General features: G+C 47.1%; 1 protein-coding gene and 1 non-coding gene across 2 annotated transcripts; one reads left to right on the top strand and one right to left on the bottom strand.

The window, feature by feature from the left end:
- Positions 1-2,171: 2,171 nt before the first annotated feature.
- Positions 2,172-2,244, bottom strand: TRNAK-CUU. Its single transcript has one exon. It is a non-coding gene; the product is annotated as a tRNA-Lys (tRNA).
- A 111-nt stretch (positions 2,245-2,355) lies between these two features.
- On the top strand, positions 2,356-11,577 carry LOC124661768 (golgin-84-like). The gene is made up of 21 exons (XM_047199645.1): positions 2,356-2,506; positions 2,828-2,908; positions 3,004-3,053; positions 3,154-3,804; positions 3,891-3,953; positions 4,052-4,129; positions 4,244-4,447; positions 7,177-7,233; positions 7,320-7,394; positions 7,485-7,556; positions 8,544-8,606; positions 8,687-8,785; positions 9,523-9,600; positions 9,797-9,865; positions 9,977-10,024; positions 10,115-10,210; positions 10,315-10,391; positions 10,577-10,622; positions 10,720-10,818; positions 10,910-10,954; positions 11,115-11,577. Exons 1-21 carry the CDS (start codon positions 2,479-2,481, stop codon positions 11,178-11,180), a joined length of 2,145 nt encoding a protein of 714 aa, XP_047055601.1. The 5' UTR covers positions 2,356-2,478; the 3' UTR covers positions 11,181-11,577.
- The last annotated feature ends 13,423 nt before the right edge of the window (positions 11,578-25,000 follow it).

Raw genomic sequence — 25,000 nt, 5'->3', positions numbered from 1 at the left:
CTCCTCCCTTCTTCCTCGTCCCGCTCTAGTCTCTCCGTCTTGCATTGGGTGGGATCACGGGATGACGGGAGTAGCCAAAAGATCGAAAGAATCGAAGAACTCAAGTGGAATACGGATAACAACGGTTAGCAGCGCGGCACTGGGCGAGCACCCACCGGTGCGACGCCGTTCTTGGTTCTTGCTCTTCCAAGAACGACTCGAGACCGTCGGCTCCGGCCACCGGTACCTCGGCTCGGCGTGGCGGAGGCATCTGGGGAAGCGCGGCGAGGAGGAGGCGATTGGGGAAGGCGGCGGGGAGGAGCCGTTTGGAGAAGGCGGCGGGGAGAAATGGGAAGCATCGGGAGTAGCTTCGGTCGTGGAGCGGGAGGGGCGGGGGTGGTGGATGCGTGGAGCCAAGAATTGGAGGGCAGACGGAGACCGATTGTTGCACCGTGCCGCAGCCAAATTCCTGCTCGCTCGCCGCCGTGCGCCGCTGCTGGATTACTCCTGGTCGATCCCCAACGGCCGTGCGCCACGCTGTAGGCCTGGTCCGCCACGGCTGGCTGCGGCGCAGTCGCCTAAACTCCATATGCTCGCCTCGAGCTCGGCGCTTCCTGCATGCTCCGCCGCCGCCATCTGAAGTCCCGTAGCTGCAGCTCGGCCACCGATGTCTGTAGTCCAGTTAGGCCGTAGCCGCACGCGCCGCCGCTGGGCTAGGGCCGCACCGCCAAAGGTTCCGCTACCCGCTTGCACGCTCGCCTGCTGCTCAATCAGGCACGGTCTTCAGACTCAGTAAACTTTCTTGGTACTCATGTCTCGATCATAGTCACAGGCCAGTGTGTTTTGACAATCATCAGGTGTTCCTCGGTTCAGATCTTATTGTACGTTCCAACACCACAATACTCGACCACATTACATTTTGTTTCTAGAGTTCACAATGCACAAGGGATTGCAACATTCTCTGGTTTTTAATTTTTGTCAGATGTGAGAATTGAGATTGTCTCTTCTAACTTGCTGTTTTCTTATTGCAGGCCCCAACTAGGTGTAGCAGAGCAGGCAACGAGCCGACCTCCACAAGGTGTAGCACTAGCAGATACAAGGAGCAGCAGAGCAGGAAATGAGCCGACCTCAACAAGGTGTACATTCATGCCAAAGAGCAGGTAGAAGTAGAGCGGACCGAATAAATCATGCAGTGCTAGCGTTTCTGGCGACCTCCAAACAGGAGAACGATTCATCCAATTCTTTCATTCATTGCAGCGTATAGAAAAACTTGATACATAGGATGCTACTACTCCAGGAAATTTTGTTGCACACATTTGTGCTTAGTTGCATAATAATTTCCACGAATATAACTAGGGTTTCTAGTCTGTTTTCTGTGCACTTTGATGATGAATATGTGTCATCAGAGCCAAAACTGTGGTAACCTTTGACGTTGATACATAAGTCCCTTGCTGTTCAGTGCGTCAGCAGGGCAATTTGGATAAACACATGTGTGCTAAATCAGTTCCTTTGATGGCCCAGTGCATTTTGTTGTGATGGATGGAACAGCGATTTTGTAATGTGCATTTTTGTTGTTGAATTCATCGTGTTTTGGAATCAATTCGCATACCATCTCTATTTGCTGCCCAGTCACGAAATATATACTATGTTCATATGAATTGCACTGAAATGCTACTTTTTGTGCCGTTAGTGCAAACTGCAGAGATTTTAGAAAAGTAGCATTTCAGTTCATCTGAGTATCGATTGTAACAGTTCACTTATTTCAGTTCATCTGAGTATCGATTGTAACAGTTCACTTATTTCAGTTCACATGGAAATATCTAAAAGAACAATAGTCGGCACTCACTACCTTTTTATTCTTCACTTACTTCTTAATCTGTATATCTAGTCCATGTGAAAATACTTTGCGACGGAAGGAGTATAAAAGATCCATAGTGAACCGAGGGAGTAAGTACAACATCATCCAAGTTTCACCATACTCCCAAGGATGTCCAAATGGAAAAAAGAAAAATCCATTCACCCACACTGAAATTGAGATTTCTAAAAGATCAATACGCATGTGAAAATATTTCTTAGCCATCACTTCCTTTTTATTTGTCACTTATTTCTTAGCCTGCATCTAGTTCATGTGAAAATATTTTGGGACGGAATAAGTACTATAAAAGATGGACAGTGAACACTAAAAACGCATTCGCCCACCGTGGGGCTCGAACCCACGACCACAAGGTTAAGAGCCTTGCGCTCTACCAACTGAGCTAGACGGGCTTGTTGGAAGGAGTAACAGACAAGGTTTACCATCGTTGAAATTCCACGCCTTGATCTCACCAAGCAAACCAACCGGTCGGTCGGATCCCCGCCAGCACCAACCCTCCCGCGACCGCGAGAGAACCCCACTGCCGCGGCCGGAAATCTCATCAGTCAGTTCATCTGTCCAGCTCGCCGTCGCCAGCCAACCAGCCACCCTCCTCTCGCCGGGGCGGTGATCACACGGCTCCCGCCATGGCCTCCTGGCTCAAGGTCGCCGAAGGTACCCGCCAGACCTCCCTCTCCCTCTCCCTTCCCCACCCTTCCTTCCGATTTGCCGCCAAGATCCACCCCTCCTCCCGGCTAAGATCTGGGGTTTCTCCCTGCTACTCTCCTACTGTATCCGCGCCGGTTACTCTGCTAGACTATGACGCCAGTTGCAAAATCTGGCGAGCTAGTCTTGATGCAGTGCTTTGTTCGTTCGGGCCGCTTCTGGTGTCGCGGGCCAGTTGCACCCAATCGGAACCAACTCATTGCCTACTTGAATACGCTATGTGTTGCTGGTAGTGTAATGCTGCTAAGAGTTGCCTGCTATTTCTAACAGACTTGCTCGAAGTCGTCGACCGGAGGGCGAAAAGCGTGGCTACTGAGCTGTCCGATGAGCAGCCTGGCTCTCAGCCTTCAGGTAAATATGGCTCTGACTCCGAGTTTACTCTCGATGCACATTTTGCTGTTCAGAGAATGGGCTAATTAGTAATCCGTAATGTTTGCTTGGTGAAGGATCGAGTGGCCAAGAAGGGCAAGGGAAGAGGGGAAAGCCGAGGGAGAAGGTTGCAACTTTTGGCTTCCCTGAGCACATTTCATGCCTTTGTAGACTGCGTGCGTGCCTGATACCCGATGTTCAAACTTTGCTGTAAATTTGAATTGCAGGGTCCACTGAAGCTCGCTACTGGGGATGCCGGCAACAAGGCAGGGGCCCAGAAGGAAAGGAAGAACAGGCAACCGCCACGGGAGAGGATCAAGATTGAGAAGATCAAACCTTCGGCGCGCGCGGATTCATCAAATGTTGATGCTACTGCTACTGCTACTGCCAGTGAACCTGAAGTCACTTCAGTTGATGTTAAGGGAGCGAACGAAGAGGGTGCAGCAGACAAAGGAGAGAACGCTTCTGTTGACCTTAAAAATGATAGAGGGGTGAATGTTGTTAATAAGGCTGTTGAAGTCCAGTCAGTGGAGACAAAACCTGAGGATACAGGTTCTGTTACGGATGGTGTTACAGATTCTGGACGTCTGGAGAGTGCTTCTGAAAGCTCTGTTCCTTCAGTTTCAGATGAAAAAAATGAGCCGAGCAGCAGTAACCAGTCTACTGAGATTGGTCTAGCAGTCAGTTTGGAGGATAAAGACACGGCTGTGGCTATTATCCAGGAGAGAAATATCTCTGAGTTACCTGATACACAAGGTTCTGGCAAATCCCAAGATACGAAGAAAGATGATTTGGTAGATTCACCAGAGACCACGGAAAATCAACAGGAACATAAATCTGATTCAGTTCCTCTGAAAGAGCAAGATCAACTTGAGGAGGTAAGCTGTAGCAAATTGCACTCATAATGACCAAGATATGCTGAATGTGTTCCCTGCTTACATATTGTCTTGTTGGTCTTTGGCAGGCTCAGGGATTACTAAAGAGCGCCGCAAAATCTGGCCAATCAAAAGAAGCTAGATTAGCTCGGGTAAGGATTACTACGAGCTTAGTAACCTGCCACGTTACATTTTGTTGTGATTAGGTCCATATGTTCAGCCATTTATTTACCTTTTAGTTATTAAACAGGTCTGCGCTGGACTTTCATCCCGTCTCCAAGAATATAAATCTGAGAATGCACAGCTAGAGGAACTTCTTGTCCAGGAGGTCAGATTATCTTACCAAAATTCTTTTCATTGCGTTTTTTCCCGCTTACCTTAAACCTTTACATTGTAGAATGGTTTTCTGAAGTAGATATTGATGCTATATAACACATAACAGAGGGAGAAATGCAGCTCACATGAAGCTCATATAAAGCAACTACAGCAAGAACTATCAGTGTCCAGAGTACAAGGTTCGCGAGTTGAATCTAACATGGTTGATGCTTTGACTGCAAAAAACACTGAGATTGAGTCTCTAGCAAAATCATTGGACTCTTGGAAGAAAAAAGCAGCAGCTTCAGAAGAAATGCTTGCATCTTTACAGGTTTCATCTTTCATATTCTCTTAAGTTGTTTATATCTTTCTATAACACTAGCATTACCAAAAGAAGCCGTACATTGTGCCAAGTATCCTGTATAGTTTCTTTAGTATGCTTGTATGAACTCCATGGGCACTTCAGTGCTGTCCTCAATCATTATAGTTGTTTGAAATATGCTAACGCAGTGGTCATTCTTTCAGGGATTTGCTACCCACATGTTTTTGTTTGTTTTTGTCATCATCTAATTATATTGCATTGTAATATGTGTCTTTTCCTTCCATTTGAAATATTGTACAGGTGCATGTGCTGTTTCTTTGTAGCTGTATGCAGATAGTCTCAAGTAGCCATATTTTGGAGTTGGAGTAGGTGACTTGTCGATTTTTTGCATGCATCCCAAGAGCTCTAAGATGTTCATGCCATTTTTGGATTCTCTTACTTTGTTAATATCAATTCTTGCAGCTCTTAAAAAAATTCTATCTGTGCATCTTAGAATAAAAACTTAGTGGTGTTGTTGAAAATCCGGCTCCTAGTTTATTCTGGTTCCGGGAGTGAGAGTTGATCATCTTCAGTTTATATGCATGTCTGCACCTGACTGTTTTTCGACATATGGAGAGACTCTTACAATCTCTAGTATTGTGAGTCCATAGTTGTAATTAATGGTCTTCAAGTTTTACCTCCTCAAATTATGAGCTCGAGCTGTGTGTATTCGGAAACGAGCAGTTATGAACCTGGAGTTTCATGTTGTTAGAGTACGTAATGGGCTTGGGCTGGCGCTATAGCCCATTAGTATTAGGGTTAATTAGAGATAAGGGTAGCTTGCTTAGGGGTAAGTAAACCTCTCTATATAAGGAGAGGAGATGTATCAATCTAATCAAGCAAGAATTAAGAAGGAAATCCCTTCCCTCTTGCCACCGGCCGTGGGCAAGGCCCCCGGCCGGCCCTCTCGCGCCATCCCTCTAGCAGCACCATAACACTTGGTATCAGCTTTCCCGGGTTCGATCATGTCCAGCCCTCCACCGAGTTCTTCCCACCCGCTGCCGCCGCACTCCGACGTCCCCGCCGTTCTCTCCCAGCGGAGATCACCGCAGCCCTCCGCGATCTCGCCACCGCGGTCCAGGAGATCCACCTCTACTTGGCCGGCCCCTACGGGCCGCCGCCGGCCGCGCCACCAGCCGCCACCACCGGGCCGATGCTCCTGCCGTGGCAGCCGCCGCATCTGGCGATCTCCACCGCGGTCGCCGCCACCACTCCGCCCTGGTTACCGTGGCCGTCCCAGCCCCTCGCGGGCCCCGTCGCGGCCGTGGCCTCGCTGCAGCAGCCGGCGCTGCCGCCGCCCTTGTTCCCGTGGCCGTCCCAGCCCCTCGCGGGCCCCGTCGCGGACCCGGCCGCCTTCTTCCCCGCCGGGACGCTGCAGCAACAGCAGCAGCTGCCGCTGCCACCAACGCCGTTGCAGCTGCTGTCCTCACCGACGCTGTCCCTGCTGTTCGGTGGGCAGCTGCAACAGCAGCAGCAGCTGCCGTCGCCACCAACACCGCAGCAGCGGCTGCTGCCGCCACCGACGCCGTCCCTGCCTTTCGGCGGTGTGGGAGCGACCTTGGCCCCGGGCTCTACACCGACACCGCCCGGGATGCCCTTCCACCAGGTCCGTTTCCATCCGTCGCCGTCACCGCTTCCGGCTTGGATCGCTATCCGCCACGTGTCGGCGGCGGTGAGGCTGCAGGCTGCTGCGCGCGGCCTCCTAGTGCGTCGGCATGTGCGGGAGATGCGTGATCTGCAACTGCAGCTCCTCCAAGTTGCGCTTCGTTGCGCAACGGACCTCGATCTCGTCCGCTTCGTCGGGGATCTTGGGCGTGCGGTTTCCCCCACGGGCGGCGGACATGCTGTTTTTCCCGCGGGCAGCAACCTCAAAGTCTGCGCCATCGATAGTCATCCGGCGGGGAGAAGGCATGGTGTCACCGACAGGAGCGCACCGTGTAGCACCACTGCATTCCGCCGCCGGCCGCCGCACGGGCTCCTTTTGCCCCGCTGGTTTCCATGGGATCCAGGTGGCTGTACTGCACGTCCGACGGGCGGATGGTGTCCACTTTATGTTCAGGGGTCAACAATAAAGCGTCCCAGTCCATTTCAGGTTGAGAGTAATAAAACAAGCCGAGATGTAAAAGGCTCGTTTTTAGGTGTTAGGTTTGTGTTGCGTCGAGTCATGGTTTGTTTAGGTTGCAGCTCGCAGCTCGAGGACGAGCTGCGTGTCCAGGTGGGGTGTAGTGTTAGAGTACGTAATGGGCTTGGGCTGGCGCTATAGCCCATTAGTATTAGGGTTAATTAGAGATAAGGGTAGCTTGCTTAGGGGTAAGTAAACCTCTCTATATAAGGAGAGGAGATGTATCAATCTAATCAAGCAAGAATTAAGAAGGAAATCCCTTCCCTCTTGCCACCGGCCGTGGGCAAGGCCCCCGGCCGGCCCTCTCGCGCCATCCCTCTAGCAGCACCATAACACATGTGCTCTCTTGAACTGGATTTTTGCCAGACTTGAATATCAATGGAAGTCTAGTACTTGGTCTAAGGGAATAGTACCTGTGTGTTTAATTTGTTCTCTTTTGGATATAGATCTTGAACAGTATGACTGTATGGCTGACTGTTAGCACTTTTTATTATGTTTTTTTAGCTTCTGTAACACAATTGATTCTTTGATGCCATCAGATAGGTAATAACTTGATTTTCTTGTCTGCTGATTCTAGGAAGATATGGATGGCCTTAAGAGAAACCGTGAGCTTACTGAAACCAGGATCATCCAGGTTAATAAAATAGGCTTTCTGGGGTAGCATAGGCCTCATGTGTTCATGTAGTTATCTAACCTCCATATGTACCATTTACATTTTAGGCTTTACGAGAGGAACTTTCTACTGTAGAGCGGAGGGCTGAAGAGGAGCGTATTGCACATAATGCTACAAAGATGGTAATTTGTTAAAGTACATACCTTTTATTGCTTTGTCTTTGTCATAGTTTCTTGTGTTGTGAAATTTTAATATTTTCTATTACATCGCAGGCAGCCGTTGACAGAGAAGTGGAATTGGAGCATCGGGCGGTTGAGGCATCAAATGCTCTTGCTAGAATCCAGGTAATTTTACAAAGGTATAAATATCAAGCATCAGCATGGTCTATTATGCGAGTATGCCAAAGAAGAGCGTATTGCAGTATGCCAAAGTTATCTGCCAATTTTCTTGAACGCTGCCAGGAAACTGTGTGTTGGTGCTCAGTACATGTTTCACATTGACCTCTCTTGCAATATCATACACAGTGCAAGGGCCATTTATCACAGCCTGGCCCTTCTGTTTTCCAGCAACTACAACTCCCAAATGTGAAACGTGTACTACAGTCAGAAGAACGAATGACTTGTTATGTTTACTCCTGTAAGATCAAATGTTTTGGCATACGGCGCAGATACGCTATCCTGTTAGTCGTGTTCATCTGTTTATCGGCCTATTTTGGTTTGCTCTTCGGAGGATACATTTGGAAATTTTAATAGATGTTGTCCTTATAACAAGTTTCACACTAACTCCCAAATTAAACATTTATAATTCTAGCACTTTGACTAGGTGGAAACATACCTATTTAGATTGTAGAGGTTGGTCCGTGACACAAGGACAGCATGTGATGTTATTCTCATAACAAGTTTCACACTCAACTCCCAACACGAGTTAATTAAACATTTAGAGTTCTAGCACTGTGACTAGGTGGAAACATACCTATTTAGATTGTAGAGGTTTGTCCGTAACACAAGGCCAGCATGTGCACTATAAGAAACAGTAATCCGGTTAGGAAATTAGGTAACTTTATGTCTCAGGGGCTGTACTTAATTCAATATTGTGATATATAATATGTTTCCATCCATTTAATGAGCTCTCATGTTTAAAATTTAAATAGTTCAAATCATATCCTTTTTCTTTCAGTTTGATATTTTTTTCAGAATTTTTAAACATTTTGAAATATGATTTTGAATAGTGAGTGCATCTACACCTATGAGCCAAAGTAGATTTCCCTTTATTCTGTCCCTAAATAAACACTAGCAATTTAGTTTGACTTTGACTTTTCTGTTGGCATGTAGAGAGCTGCTGACCAAAGCTCATCAAGAGCAATGGAATTTGAGCACAAAGTAGCTGTGCTTGAGGTAAATCCCTTTCCGCGCCATGTGCCATATCTTAACGTCTTAGTTTCTGCTATTCACTATTGATACCCTGGTTGTCTCAGGTTGAATGTGCATCGCTCCACCAAGAACTACAGGAGATGGAAGCCCGTAGTCGCCGTGCTCAGAAAAAGCCTTCTGAAGAAGCTAATCAAGTTCTTCAGGTTATTTTATTTTTCTAAACAGGACCATCCCATTTTCCATTACTTTAATAACAGTTGACAGCAAAGAGAGGGAAAACGGTGCGACACCTATCAGGAAACCCGCAGTGTGATCACGATCTGAGTCCCAATCTACATGTCAAAATCTTGCAACATGATGACCTCCATATCTATCACCAGGTGTAGGGAGGTAGTGCACAACGGAGCCCCAACAGGCGGTTCTTGAAGGCAAGGATCACAAATAGCCTTCAGTAAATCTATGAACATGCTAGATGTAGAGAATACTGTCAACATGGGAAAATGTTTTTTTTAATCAAAGGAAGCATGGTTTCTGCACTATTCAAATAGCCCAACATAAGAAGGCTAATCTAACCGGATGAAATTGTTCTCCATCGGGCAAAAAAGTACACAACTGGACAAAGAACTGCCAGATGGGTCTGGAGCTAGTCCCTGTCCCTTGACAGGATCCAAGAATGCCCAGACAACACTGGCCACATTATAAAAAACAGGTGCTGAATTGATTCCAAATGGTGGCAAATTATAAGTGGGGGTTCTTCAGGATAAACCAAATCATGCCAGTTCTTTCTGGGATTAATATTGAGTTGTACTTTAGTGTACTCCATGTCTATCTGCATTTACTTTCGCCTTGGAAATGATAGAAACTTAGCGTACTTTGCGTTATCCTGAAATGTAATAATTTTTTATTTTGTTTCTCTTGCTGCTATGCTTTTGGAAAGCAGATACAGGCATGGCAGGAGGAAGTTGAGAAAGCACGCCAAAGCCAAAGAGAGGCAGAAAGCAAGATATCTTCCTTGGAGGTACCATTTAACTCGCAAGATATCAAAGAATTAATTGTCAAGTAATAACTAGGGACTTTAGATAGTAAAAATGGTACTATGATGATCAGGTATCGCATAATTATCAATATTTCAAATCGAGTTGTTTACATTATAGAAATCAAAATGCTTTGTTTCACACCATTATTTCCTCAACATCTTTAATTTTATGATGTAGGCTGAGTTGCAGAAGATGAGAGTTGAAATGGCTGGAATGAGAAGAGACGCAGAGCATTATTCTAGACAGGTTCTTAATCCTATCCAGATCACTTTTTTTTTTGTTAAAACTGAGTGATATATACTACACCCACCTTGTTACCAGATCATACTTACAGGTTACGTTTATTCTTGTTCTTAGGAGCATGTTGAGCTTGAGAAGAGATACCGTGAGCTTACTGATTTACTGGTATGTGATGAAGCATAACCAATTTTCTTTTGTATCATTGCATATTGGTTAACGAGAGCTAATTTGTTTCGTATGCATACTTTCTTCCAGTACCATAAGCAAACACAATTAGAATCCATGGCCAGTGAAAAAGGTGCATTAGAGTTCCAACTAGAGAAATCGTTGAAGCAATTTCATGAAGTGCAGGTTCCTAGTTTCTCTTCCTCCTATATTAGTTCAGCTATGATCATTCTCCTGTGGAATATTCTTATCTTACTGCCATTCTGTTATCAATGTGTTCCATTTGATAGGTAGAAGCAGAAAGGAGTAGGGTTTCTCGCAGATCAGCGTCATCATGGGAAGAAGATACTGATATCAATGTGCTAGAGTATGTTGACCTTTTTTTCTTTTTTCTTATTGAACATGCAAGGAAATTTTGTTTATAAGCATGTCATAGTTTTTGGATGCTAGGCTTGTGTTGCAAATTGCACTTGAGATTTCCAAAGTTTTGGCTCTGTTCCTCTATTTGCAAGTTCTAGTACAGTTTTAGACAAATAGCTTTGTATATTTCAGGCCTCTTCCTCTACATCATCGACACATGGCAACAGCAAACCATCAGGTATATGTGTCCAATGGAAATATGACGTGCCTGCCCTGATAAATAGTGAGAGAAGACTAATATTTGTCTTACTTTCTTGGCATTTTCGGTGTTCTAGTTGCAAAAGGCTGCGAAGTTTTTAGATTCAGGAGCTGTGAGGGCGACTAGATTTCTGTGGCGGCATCCTGTTGCCCGAGTCAGCCTTCTGTTTTATCTGGCAAGAACTACATAATTTTTTATCCTATTTTTTTATATTTTAAATCTTGTTAAGTTCGACCTCTAACCAAACCTGTGTATAAATGTACCAGGTGTTTGTGCATTTGTTCTTGATGTACTTGATGCAGCGCCTGCAGGTACTCAACCATGCTATACTGCTATAACATTTCTTTCATTCATGCCATTTCATCCCTGAACCAAGCACATAATATTGTTTCTTTCTGTATACCTGTGTATTGTCGCACATGCTACACGTTTTATGCAAGGTTCACTGACCGGTCTGCTCGAATTTTACAGGACTTCGCAGCGGAAGAAACTGTGAAATCGTCTCTGGACGAGTTGGCCAACGTGAAGTTGCCATAGGCTTATGGCATTCCAACTCCCTGCCTCTCGCAGATTTTTAGGCGTTGCTTCCTGATTGTAGCTCAATACGTGGCCCAGTTTGGAACAACGGTTTGCCACACTCTGTTCCTACGGGAGTTTCACAGTTTCCTGTGAGATTCCTGCGTTCCAAATAGGCCATTAAGCTTTCTTGGTCTGGCGTGGTGCTAACCTGGCCACTTTTTTTTTTCTTCCCCTTCCCTCTCTTTTTGTAAAGTAATGCTCTTGGTTTGGCCGTGGGCTATATAATTCATTCTTTCACACTTCATATTGATCACAGATGTAGCAACTCGTATAGACAGCTTGATCCAAAAACATAAGTGTGTCATACAGGCCACTTGAGCCAATTCTTGTACTTGAACAAACTGTTGGAAACCGATGAAGCATACTGGTTTGAAAAGAGGAAAATCATCGAATCCATTGATGCTAGATTGCCCATGTATCTGTATATTATGGTAGATTACGTTTTAGGCTTATAATTAAGAGATAGAGTTTAGTCGTACACAGCTGGGTTTATTCCCAAGATAGAAAGTCTACGGACTATAAATATGTACCTAGGGTTATTGAGAAAGGAGGACGATCACGTTCACAACAAACCAATCTAGGCGCATCGTCACCCCTTGTTTCGAGGGTTTCTTCCGGGTAAGCGTCATGCTGCCTAGATCGCATCTTGCGATCTAGGCAGTATCTGTTTATTTGTTGCTTGGTGTTGCTCGTGCTGAAGCCTTGTTGATAGCGAGCAACACCCTTATCATAGATGTTTTGGGGCTGACGTCGATACTTTCATGATCTGCTTGCTTAGCTACGCTGCCCCTCAATATCTAGCTGCCTTTGCATCTATTTTGGGTGTAAGGGCAGCATCTTGCTTAGTCTTTATTTAGTAAATCTGATCTGTTATAGTCGTTCCTTGTTCTTCAAGGATTAGTTTGATATCCGCATGGTTAGGCCTTACAAACGGGTTGAACGACCCGGTAGTGCGTAAGGTATAGTCTGCTGATCCTAGAGGGATTGTTCCGGGAATCGACGTTATGTTGGTTTTTAGGCCTCTTTAGGACTAGTTTTCTATTATCTTACGTATCTGCTAGGCTCAACTACGCGTAGGATGTTCCGGTTATGCGGTGAAAACCCTAGACAGTCGTAGATTGATTTACCTTGGTTTTGATTAAGCAGGATCCCCATGTTATCGTAAATCCAACGTGAATCATGGGTCAATCGGCTCTTTGAGCCGATTCACGTAGTAACCTAAGAGCCGATCGGGGCTCGTATTTAATGTTTACGTGTTTGCCATGCAGGAAACTAATCGAAGCAATCCATCACCTTCCCGACCGGGTATAGGTCGGGTGGCACGCCCTTGCACCGGCTAGGACGTGTGCCGGAGCATTGCGGGCCGTTGCCCGAGGGACCGGGGCCCACCGGCAGTCTCGGGAGCCTCCCGGCTCTCCGTGTTGCCCATCGCTGCTCGCCGGTGGGTTTTGGTAGGCAACACATTCTGGCACGCCCGGTGGGACACTCTACAACAACAACTACGTCGACATCCGCCGCAACTATGTCAAAATCTGCAGATGAGGTGGCAGACGAACCAGTCACGTACGCAGATCTACCTGAGGAGCACAAGAAGAAATATGATGAGATCAAAGCCCTCTTAGAAGCCGATCTCATCGGCTCCTTCGCGAAGACCCGTTCACATGGCATTAGGTGGAAAGGGTTCTCACCCGAAGGCGCTCTTGATGAGGTAGACCTGTCTACCTCTTCAGAGGAACGCACCAGAGCTCTACGCCGGGAAATTAATTACATGGTGGCTCATTCCCTACACCGTCATTCCGAGAGCCCGGTGAACGCTTTTGAGCGCGTTGCGGTTCGCGTGGTTCGGGAAATCATGAAGCATCGGTACTCTCCGTCGGGACCTACCCTAGGGACTCACCGGGGAGAAATACCGTTCCGGACCGGACCGCCGCTGCCATTCGCGCTTGCAGCTCCAGAGCTACAGGGTTCACCGGCGTACGTCGTCTACAAGGTTGGAGGCGATCCTGGCGATTGCCAATTCCTGTATGAGCCGCCTAAAGAGATCCCACATGGATATGTGTGCACATACGTGCCGGACTGCAATACCTTGGCGCGCACGAACCATATTTCACCAGCAGGGATTTCTGGAGCAGACGCCGATAAACAGGCATGGCTAGCTAAATATGCCACCGGAACGAGTCATGAAAGCTCGGTCCCTGCAGCTCATACCATGGAACAAATCAGTACCATCTTGAGAGACCAGTTCGGCATCCTGCCGAAGAGGAAAACAATCGGCTATTCCAAGCCGTACCCCGACGAGTATGATTTGATCCCGCTGCCACCCAAGTATCGGCTCCCTGAATTCTCAAAATTCAATGGAGCGAAGGGTCTAGCTCAATTGAGCACGTGAGCCGATATTTGGCACGGTTGGGCATGATTTCGGCATCGGACCCGTTACGTGTAAGGTTTTTTGCACAATCTCTCACGGGATCAGCCTTTGGGTGGTACACCTCGTTGCCACCAAACTCAGTCCGGACGTGGAAGCAACTGGAAGAACAGTTTCACGTTCAATATCACTCAGAAGCTGCCGAGGCTGGCATTGCCGATCTAACGCAGGTGCGGCAGAAGCGGGGAGAAACGGTGTCGGAATACATTCAACGTTTCAGGACTATCAGGAACCGATGTTATTCGGTTCGTTTAACTGAGAAAGAAGCAGTCGATCTGGCAGCATTAGGCCTCGCAACGCCGATCAAGGATCTGGCTTTCCAAGTAGAGTACAGTTCAGCGTCGCACATGGTCCGAGAAATTAACATCGTATGAGCAGCGCCACCCTGAATTGTACCGGGACAAGTTTAAGCGTCCGGTAGGCCTGGTCGAGACGGAAGAATGCGAGGATTCGCGAGAAGACACGGAAGTAGCCGTGGCTGAATGGGCTCGGGGGGCAGCTCCCGTGTCCTGCAAATGGGTGAAACCACAAGGGCCTGCAAAAGGGTTTGACTTTGATGTGAGCAAAGCTGAGCAGATATTTGATTTATTGCTTAAGGAAAAACAGTCGAAGTTACCCGAAGGCCATAAAATCCCTACGGCGCAAGAAATGAACGGGAGACCGTACTGCAAGTGGCATCACTCGTTCACCCATACCACCAATGAGCGCAAAGAGTTTCGTCGGCAGATCCAAACGGCGATAGAACAAGGCCGATTGATCTTTGGCCGGTTTGCCATGAAAGTGGACACACATCCGTTTCCTGGCGTCAACATGGTGGAACTCAATCATTCCGCGAGGCGTCGGCTAGATTTCTCGTTCGATGTTAACATGGCAGGGCCTGTATACCACCCTGGCAAGGATAAAGAAGAAAGCAGTCACTCCCGTGGTAAGGAAAAGGAGGAGGCCGGCCCACGCGACCGGCCCCGATATGACAACAGACGGTACCTCACCGAAGAACAAGTGAGAAGCGTGCGATATCAACGACCACTCTCCGCGCATCTCCTTAACAAGTATGAGCGTCAGTATGACCGATGTCGGCGGTACAACGGAGAAGACGAAAGATATCGTCGGTCTGACGTAGACAATGGAAGGTATCGTCGGTATGATAGAAACGACGAAGGATATGAGCACCGCGCTAAGGGGAGATCAAGAGAGCAGGAGGACATGGATAGACACTGGGACTGCCCTTTCTTCAAGCACTGCTGGGATTCAGGAATGAGCCGATTGCCTACAATCGACAACTGCCCGGAGTGTAGACAGCGGAAGAGGGACGCAGGAGAAGTTTCAGTTTTTAAGCGTCTAGGCCCTCTCCCATCTCAGAACATACGAGCTGAGTCATCTCAAGAATAAGACTTTGAGGAGTCAGAAGATGAAGAAGAGGATAAGTACCACCAGCCAAGGTGGTGCCCTGATGGACTCAGCCACTCTAAAAGCGTAGGGTTCAGCGGCTACGTAGCTTGGAGCAAGCCGAGGCGCAATACCTGCACACGTTGAGGAAAGCGCGGCCCGATCTGGCCGTGAAAATTCAGCAAACTTTGGACGAGGAGAGTCGTCCACAGAAGAAAGAATGGCGCCCCAAGCAAGTAAAAGCCGATGCGAGTACATCGGCTGGCACGAATATGGTGTTCATACTTCCATCGGAGTTTCGTGCTCCAGGAACCGAAGAAGTGCTGATAGCACAGTTTGACTACGGTCCACGGCCAGTTATCTTTGAAAAGCCAAGAGAGAAGGGCTACAAACATATGAAGGCCCTGTACCTAAAAGGTTATATCAATGGGCAGCCTGTCGGCAAGATGTTGGTTGACACGGTAGCGGCAGTCAATATAATGCCATATTCCATGCTACGGCGTTTGGGACGCTCTAACACGGATCTGATCAAAACCAACGTCACACTAAACGACTTCAACGGCCAAGCATCAGAGACGCAAGGCGTTCTGAACGTGGAGCTAACCGTAGGCCGAAAAACCATCCCTACATCATTCTTCATCATCGACAGCAAAAGCACCTACGCTGTCCTGCTAGGGAGGGATTGGATTCACGCCAACTGCTGCATTCCATCTACAATGCACCAGTGCCTGATACAATGGGATGGAGATGAAGTGGAAGTCGTGCATGCAGATGACTCGATCGAGGTCTCAATAGCCGGCATGAATATTTGGGACTCGGAAGACCAAGAGCCGCTCTCTAGAGTCAATTTGGACGGCTGTGATCGCATCGAAGTTACAAAAAACGGGGTGAGGCTGGTCTTATCCACCGGTCTGACAGAGTAACAAGAGCAACATCCATCGACGTACGTGGCAAGGCCGATCCCTGCGATCGGCCCCAAAAAATAGAAAGCGATGATCTCACCTCAAGCATGTCACGTAGTCGTAGCAGGGAGACTCCCTCCTGTAGGGGAGCACAAATAAGTTGTAAACCTTCATTGAGCAATACAATCAAAAAGGAGGCCGATTCCAGCAATCGGCCAAAATTATCCTCACCATACGTTCTGCCTGTGTTCAGCATTGATCTAGCGGGCGACGGGAAGCTAGGATATGGGTTTACATCGGCTGATGAGCTAGAAGAGATTGACATTGGTCCTGGGGATAAACCACGACCAACATTTATCAGCAAAAAGTTAGATCCGCATCTGAGGAGCCTGATGATAGCTTTATTAAAAGAATACCCGGATTGTTTTGCACGGGATTACACGAGAGATGCCCGGGTTAGACAGGAGCATCATTGAGCATCGGCTCCCTCTTAAGAAAGGATTTCGACCGTTCCGGCGAGCGAGCACGACAGATGAAGGCCGAAATTTTAGAAGAAGTCAAGAAAGAGATCGAGAAAATGTTGAGCGCCGGGTTCATCGAGCCATGCAGGTATGCTGAGTGGATTTCTAGTATCGTACCTGTAGAGAAAAAGGACGGCCGATGGCGCGTCGCCATAGATTTTCGGGATCTCAACAGAGCCACTCCAAAGGATGAGTACCCAATGCCGGTAGCAGAGACATTGATCAATGCAGCTGCTGGTCATAAGGTTTTAAGCTTCATGGATGGCAATGCCGGTTATAACCAAATTTTTATGGCTCCAGAAGATATACACAAGACCGCATTCAGAGTACCAGGTTCGGTGGGCTTGTTTGAATATGTAGTCATGACATTTGGACTGAAAAATGCCGGCGCAACGTACCAACGAGCCATGAATTACATCTTTCATGACCTGATCGGCAAGTTGGTGGAGATTTACATTGATGACGTGGTGGTCAAGTCTGTCTCAGTGGAAGGACACTTGGAGGATTTGCGACGCATCCTGGATCGAACTAGAAAATTCGGACTAAGAATGAATCCAAAGAAATGTGCTTTTGGTGTGACGGCCGGTCAATTCTTGGGTTTCTTGGTTCATGAACGCGGAATTGAGATCGGCCTGAAAATTCAGGAGGCAGTACGAACGATGAAGCCACCTACCACGAAGAAGGAACTCCAGTGTCTCATCGGCAAAATCAACTTCGTCAGAAGGTTCATCTCTAACCTGTCAGGACGAATCGAGCCGTTCATGGGATTGGTGAAAATTAAACCCGATGAGGAGTTTCGCTGGGGGCAGAGCAACAGCGAGCATTCGACGAGATCAAAGAATATCTAACGAAGCCACCCGTGTTGGTTCCGCCCCAGCACGACAGACCATTCTATATATACCAGTCAGTAGTTGACACTTCCATCGCCTCAGTGGTGGTGCAAGTCTATGATGGTCTGGAGAGGGTCGCTTTCTACCTCAGCAGAAGGATGTTGGATGCAGAAACTAGGTACCCTGAGATCGAGAAGTTGTGCCTCTGCCTATTCTTTACCTGCACCAAGCTTCATCACATCCTGCTAACCGCGGAAATTGTCATCATATGCAAATCAGATGTTGTCAAACACATGTTGTCGGCTCCTGTGTTGAAAGGCTGACTCGGTAAGTGGATGTTTGCTTTATCGGAATTTGATCTCCGGTATCAGCCTGCGAAAGCAGTCAAAGGACAGGCGTTGGCCGATCTTATTGCTGAACGAATCAACACTGATATAGCAGCATTGTCTGTACGTGCATGGGCCATGTTTTTTGATGGATCGGCTTGTGATGATGGTTGCGGCATCGGCATTCTACTCGTGTCGCCTCGGGGGGCAACATATTCCTTCTCCATCAGGCTGTCTACCCCTTGCACCAACAATGTCGCTGAGTATGAAGCAATACGCAAAGGAATGGAGTTGCTTATCGAAGTCGGGGCGAAGCGAGTGGAACTTTTTGGAGACTCAAAGTTGGTGATTTCCCAGCTCACGGACGAATACAAATGCGAGAGCGAGTCGCTCTTCCCATTGTGGATGCAATGCCGTGAGTTGATGGCACAATTTAGGTACATAAACTTCAATTGGATCCCGAGGTCACAAAATACCGAGGCGAACAATCTCGCACAGATGGCGTCAGGCTACAAGGACGTAGCATATGGAGCCGATGTCCAGGTACAGTTCATGGAACCAGATGACTGGAGAGCCGATATCTTCAATTACTTGAAAGATTCGGCTCGGGGGCACCTAAACGGATAAGGTACAAGGCCATGAAGTATGTCCTTATTGGAGATGACATGTTCTACGAGGACCTTGGAAGGGTTACTTCTCAGATGTCTGGGACCAGCCGAGTCGAATCGGCTCTTACACGAGGTACACAAAGGCGCCTGTGGAACTCATCAATCGGCTCATAAGATGAAATGGTTGATCAGGCGATCGGGGTTTTATTGGCCCACCATGCTTGAGGACTGTTTTAATTATTATAAAGGGTGTCAAGCATGTCAGAGGTTTGGGAAGATTCAGATGGCACCTGCATCAGCAATGAACCCCATCATCAAGCCTTGGCCATTCCGAGGTTGGGGTATGGATATGATCGGCAATCAATCCTCCATCGAACAAAGGCCATGTGTGGATTTTGGCCATCACAGATTATATTACTAAATGGGTGGAGGCTGTCCCTATGAAGTCAGTAACATCGGCCGATGTTATCAATTTTGTGAAAGAACATGTCATTCACAGATTCGGGATTCCCCAGACTATCACGACCGATGGAGGTTCGGTTTTCGTTTCTCGCGAGTTTAGAGAGTTCTGCGAGGACATGGGAATTAAGTTGATCCGATCGTCCCCATACTATGCTCAAGCAAATGGGCAAGCTGAAGCGTCCAACCGAGCCTTATCAAGCTGATTAAGAGGAAAGTCGACGAGCACCCTAGACGTTGGCACGAGGTTTTGTCAGACGCTTTGTGGGCTTATCGCATGTCATGTCATGGAGCGATAAAAACCTCGCCATACCATCTGGTCTATGGACAAGAAGCCGTGTTGCCCTGGGAGATCACAGCTGGGTCGAGACGTGTTACGTTTCAGAATGACTTAACAATCGAAGAATATGCAGCCCAGATGAGTGATAGCATCGAGGATCTGACGGAACTTAGACTTTGGTCGCTTGAGAAAATTAAGGAGAACAAAGCCAAGGTAGCTCGTGCATATAATAAGAAGGTGAAGCCAAAGGAGTTCCACGTCGGTGATCTGGTATGGGAAGTTGTGTTGCCATTGGGGACTAAGGATAAAATGTATGGTAAATGGTCTCCAAATTGGCACGGGCCGTGCAGAGTCGACCAAGTTTTAAAGGGTAATGCATACATGCTCGAGGAGCTGAGCGGTGTGAAGTTCCCAGTGGCTGTCAATGGTCAGCATCTCAAGAAATATTTCCCGAGTATGTGGGATGATGGACAGTAAAATATGGGGGCAGATACATGAAATCGGCCAGTAAAAAAATATATTTTAATATACGAAGTACAGCCGATGCACTGACATCGACTTTAGAACTAAAAAGCCGATGCATAGCCATCGACTCTAGAGGCATAACTGTCACAAGCTAGCATCAGGTCACCATTTGAATTTGGGGGCTGGCCTTGCTGACGTTTTTGGTAAAAGACCGATGTGTTGCCATCGGCTCTTTGAGCATTGATTTATTTTGATAATCGGAAGAATCAAGCATGGAATCCTTCTTCATTGATTAAAAGGGGATTTTTTACGAGAGAAGAGCCGATTGCTCAGGAAAGGAAGAACAAAAGAAGAGCAGATTGCTACTACTAGTCCTATGCTAGTAGTCCCTAATCTAAGGGCCGTCGCTGCCCTCGTCGTCGCCATCGTAGCCGCCGTCGGCGTTGCTGCCGGCGAGCTCCTCGTCGCTGCTGCCGTAGCCCTCGGCAGGGGCTTCTTCCTCCTCCTCGTCGTCGTCGTCGTCGTCATCCGACCCGGCGCGGAAGCGCTTCGCCGGCGGATACTCGTCGGAGGAGGTGTCGTCCTCCTCTTCCTCCTCTTCATCGGAGGAAGTGAAGTCACCCCAGGAGAAGAGGTCGTCCTCACTCTCCGCCTCCAGTTCCCCGTCGACGAGGAACCGGAGGTCATCCTCCCCGTCGGTCAGGGACAAATCATCATCTGACCCGACGACGGTCAGGGGTGGGCCATCTGGCACGAAGTCGAAGTCCCAGTCCCTCTCTTCCCGATGCTCGGGAGCGCGCCTATTGTACGCCTCCATCTGGTTGTACTCCAGCATCGGCTCGCTCGAGGAAGAGGACTGGAAGGAGAGAGCCGATGAAGCAGAGGAGGAGGAGGAGGAGTCCATGGTGCAGAGGAGGGCTTTCCGATGGCTAGTACGGAGCAGGGGGATGAAGAAGTGAACTGCTCGACGCGGTTAAATAAAGGGGATATAGTGGAGATTTAATGTTGCGGCGATTTCCGAGGACATGGTGCCAAAACTGTCAAATCGTGCAAAGAAGCTGAGAAGGCAAGGCATCATGTTGAAAGGATACTGTGACGTTCTGCTCTGCCACGACGTGACCCTACGAAGAAAAAACAAAGTGGTTTTGAAATTATCATTGCCAAAACCAGGGGGGCATGTGTTATCACCGGAATTTAGCCAGAGCAGGAGATGGGCCGTGATCGAAGATGGGCTTAGAGGACATGCGTATAAAGTGTCTCTGAATCGGCCTTGTACGAAAGTTTGGGCTAGATTGCCCATGTATCTGTATATTATGGTAGATTACGTTTTAGGCTTAGAATTAAGAAATAGAGTTTAGTCGTACACAGCTGGGTTTATTCCCAAGATAGAAAGTCTACGGACTATAAATATGTACCTAGGGTTATTGAGAAAGGAGGACGATCACGTTCACAACAAACCAATCTAGGCGCATCGCCACCCCTTGTTTCGAGGGTTTCTTCCGGGTAGCGTCATGTCTGCCTAGATCGCATCTTGCGATCTAGGCAGTATCTGTTTATTCGTTGCTTGGTGTTGCTTGTGCTGAAGCCTTGTTGATGGCGAGCAACACCCTTATCATAGATGTTTTGGGGCTGACATCGATACTTTCATGATCTTCTTGCTTAGCTACGCTGCCCCTCAATATCTAGCTGCCTTTGCATCTATTTTGGGTGTAAGGGCAACATCTTGCTTAGTCTTTATTTAGTAAATCTGATCTGTTATAGTCGTTCCTTGTTTTTCAAGGATTAGTTTGATATCCGCATGGTTAGGCCTTACAAACGGGTTGAACGATCCGGTAGTGCGTAAGGTATAGTCTGCTGATCCTAGAGGGATTGTTCCGGGAATCGACGTTATGTTGGTTTTTAGGCCTCTTTAGGACTAGTTTTCTATTATCTTACGTATCTCGCTAGGCTCAACTACGCGTAGGATGTTCCGGTTATGCGGTGAAAACCCTAGACTGTCGTAGATTGATTTACCTTGGTTTTGATTAAGCAGGATCCCCATGTTATCGTAAATCCAACGTGAATCATGGGTCAATCGGCTCTTTGAGCCGATTCACAGAGTAACCTAAGAGCCGATCGGGGCTCGTATTTAATGTTTACGTGTTTGCCATGCAGGAAACTAATCGAAGCAATCCATCACCTTCCTGACCAGGTATAGGTCAGGTGGCACGCCCTTGCACCAGCTAGGACGTGTGCCGGAGCATTGCGGGCCGTTGCCCGAGGGACCAGGGCCCACCAGCAGTCCTGGGAGCCTCCCGGCTCTCCGTGTTGCCCGTCGCTGCTCGCCGGTGGGTTTTGGTAGGCAACAGTATGTCGTAGTAGTTCTTCACGGCCTCCTCTTTTTCCCAAAGCTTCCTCTCGTCCCTCTTCTCACTTGAGACCTCCTTGTCAGCAAAGAGTGTCTTGATCGTCTCCATGCCCGCTTGTGAGGAGGCATCGCTCTTGGCCTCCGCCTTGAAGATTGTTCCTCCTCTCGGCCTCTTTGATGCACTGTCCTAACTTGTGTAAGCACCATCGACATCGATGACATTGGATGCCCGGGTTTTGCGTTGGTGTCATAGGACACATAGAGCTAGTGCCACTTGGGACAATCTTTGACCGCCGTCCAACAATAGACCATATTTATATTTTTTGTTGCCTCACTAGGGATAAAGTGAATTCATGTGCTATAATTATCTTGTGACAGCTTGATAATCTTGTTTGGTCAAGGTAACATATTTGTGATCCAAACATTATGTCAAATTACTTAAGGCTATACTCTGTTGATTCTTAATTCAAGATTGCTTAGAGTTTTCCCTTTCTTGAGGAGTATAAGAGAGATGTGTTGCATCATGTCTATGTTAGGACATGATGCCCATATGAATGCTTATTAAACACATGTTGAAGTTCCACCAATATTATGTATTTGATGAATTATTGGTGTCCACTACAGCGTAAAAAGAGAGCAGACAAGTGAACCCACGAAGTCCGGTCCATTTTAAACCATAAGAAACACCTCCAACACAATTATCACACTTTATATTTTCTGCAATTTATTAATCTGAAAATAAAAATACTTTCTTCACTTGCAAACACATAGAAAACCCAAAAAACAACTATCCTTTCATTGCTTTTATCTTTCTTGCCTAGTTTACTTGCTTTACTTTACTTTATATTTATATTTCATATTACTAATACGAAACCTTGTGCTTGAAAACCACATGGTGGAGTTGGGGACACAAGAAAAAACTTCGCTTTGCAGGTTGCTAGAAGAGGAGAAGAAGAATCAACCTCTAGCCAATCCCCCGAGAGTTTGATATAAACCCTCGAGTCACTCTTGTGGGGGAAAAGACGCTTTCAACAACACTCTGCACTTGGAGTCCCAACGAGTTGGTACACACGGAGTTGTTGCTATCACGTGTTGAACTTCGTGCATTGCTTTTGAATCAACTGCCACCTTTTTATGAGAGGCCTCGCTCTGTTCACTCACAAAAGGGTGATCACCCAAGTGCTTCTGCTCATGGAAGTAGTTGTAAATATTCATCCAAAATGTGCCACCATTTTGCTAGGCACCACAAATTGGATCTTGCCAACTTCCATCCATGCCTCACAAAGGCACACCTCCTCGAACAATGACGTGTCCTTGATGTCGACCGAGGCTTTTGGGTGTCAATTTGAGTGGCACGTTTGGTCTCGGTGTCGTCCCCTTCTTTTATCATGCCTCCATGGCCTCGTCCCCATTGAAGAACATGAACAAGCCTTAGCTCGTAGCTAGGGCATTGGCCAGCACCTGATCGTTGACTAGAAGCGCCGCTTGGGCTTCCATAGTCTCAGCGTTTGCGTGGACCTGAACTTGGGCAGCGAGTGCCAAGGCTTCGGCCCTTTCTTAGGCAGCAATGGCAGCATCAAGCTTGGTCTTCACGTTGCCTATGCGAGCATCTCAGTTCCTCGACTCTCCACCTTCTTCTCTGGCGTGAGCTCCTTCTTCGGCTTACCCAAACCAGGTACATCGGACTTCTTTAAGCGACGGCAGCCACGAGCTGCAGCTAGATTGGTGGAAACCATCTATGGCTACGATGGTGGGATCTGTGGGGACGGTAGTGGGTGTTGTGGCATCGGCGACATAAGTGGTGTCCGGCATGGTCTCGGGCAAGGTGGGAGCACCATGATTTCCATGGATCAAACTAGGTCAAGGGTGGATGCTGGAAAAGACTGGGGAGGGGGAAGTGTGGCTGGTAGGAGGGACAGGGAGGACAAATACTCATGCGACATAGACCCGTGAGCTGTCCGCTGGACCCAAAAAAACAGCCCAAAACTGGGGTTAGAATGTGCCAAAGCATAAATGTTTGCGGGGCAATCCGTTTGCACGTCGTCATTGGGCCTCACGTTTTCGCCATAAGGATAGCAATGGACACTATATGTCCATTCGCGGGACCCGTTGGATATGACCTAAAGCCGCAATCTCCTTTCAACCGCATGTTCTTTTGCTCAAATTTGTGCTAGACCTTGCAATAAGGAACCGTTCGTGTTAGGTAAGTTTTTTTGGTTAGCGGGATTGAAGGTGAGGGATTTTAGGATGGTTTGGGCATTGTTTTGGATAACTAAACTGAACCTTTTGCTGATATATCAACGCAAAAGGGGAACTTTAATTAGTTATATTGTTCATATGTAGTAGGGTCTAGGGTTAGATCTTGTGGAATGGTTTGGCTAGAGGTTTGGGTAGGGTTTTGTTGTAAAAAAACTAAAGTTTTTGTTATTGCACCTCATGATTGAGTTGGCTGTAATTCAAAGTATCCACATATATGATTGTAGGCTCAAGTAGGGGATATTTTTCAGTTGCATTTAACCATGTTGGGTATTTTCTTGGAACTAGTAGCAATAGGGCCTATGCGAATGGACTCTCATGATAAATTTGATAGTAAAAATTAGACACCATCAAGTTGTGGAGTACATTGTTCTGGACATGGAACATAAGATGTATGTAAGGATAAAGATACATGATTGTGTGCTAATGCTTTTAGTAGACATAGATGGATTGGGGGAGAGTACATCTCACAACGATATAATGTTGGACTTTGTGTAATTTGGCCATTTATTCCTTGTGAATGGTTCTGCCATGATTATTATGATAAGGAAAATTAGACAGCACCAAGTTGCGGAGTACATTGTTGTGGACATGGAATATGAGATCTGTGGGAGGATAAAGGTACATTACCGTGTGCCAATGCTTGTAGTAGACATAGATGGTGAGGGAGATTAGGAGTACATCTCACAAATATAGAATGGTTGACTTTGTGTCATTTTTTCATATGTTTCTAAATGTTTACCTTGACCATGATGAAAGCTTGAGGTCCATGGATTGGGATGATATTATTTAGTTCCCAATATATGAAGTGTCTCAAGTTTATCCCTATGAAGCCGAGGAATAAAGAACATGATGAAGCAAGTAAAGTTGATGAGAAGAACAACATGTACCTATTTTGGTCGTGCCACCTGGGCCCTTAGCTGATGAAATGCTAGTTGGTAGCAGAACAAGGAGCAATAACAAGATAGTGCAG

Source organism: Lolium rigidum, chromosome 6 (assembly GCF_022539505.1).
Source record: "Lolium rigidum isolate FL_2022 chromosome 6, APGP_CSIRO_Lrig_0.1, whole genome shotgun sequence".
In the NCBI taxonomy this organism is placed as follows: Eukaryota; Viridiplantae; Streptophyta; class Magnoliopsida; order Poales; family Poaceae; genus Lolium; species Lolium rigidum.
Note: the sequence above shows the minus strand (reverse complement) of the source record. Positions and strands in the feature narration are given on the sequence as shown.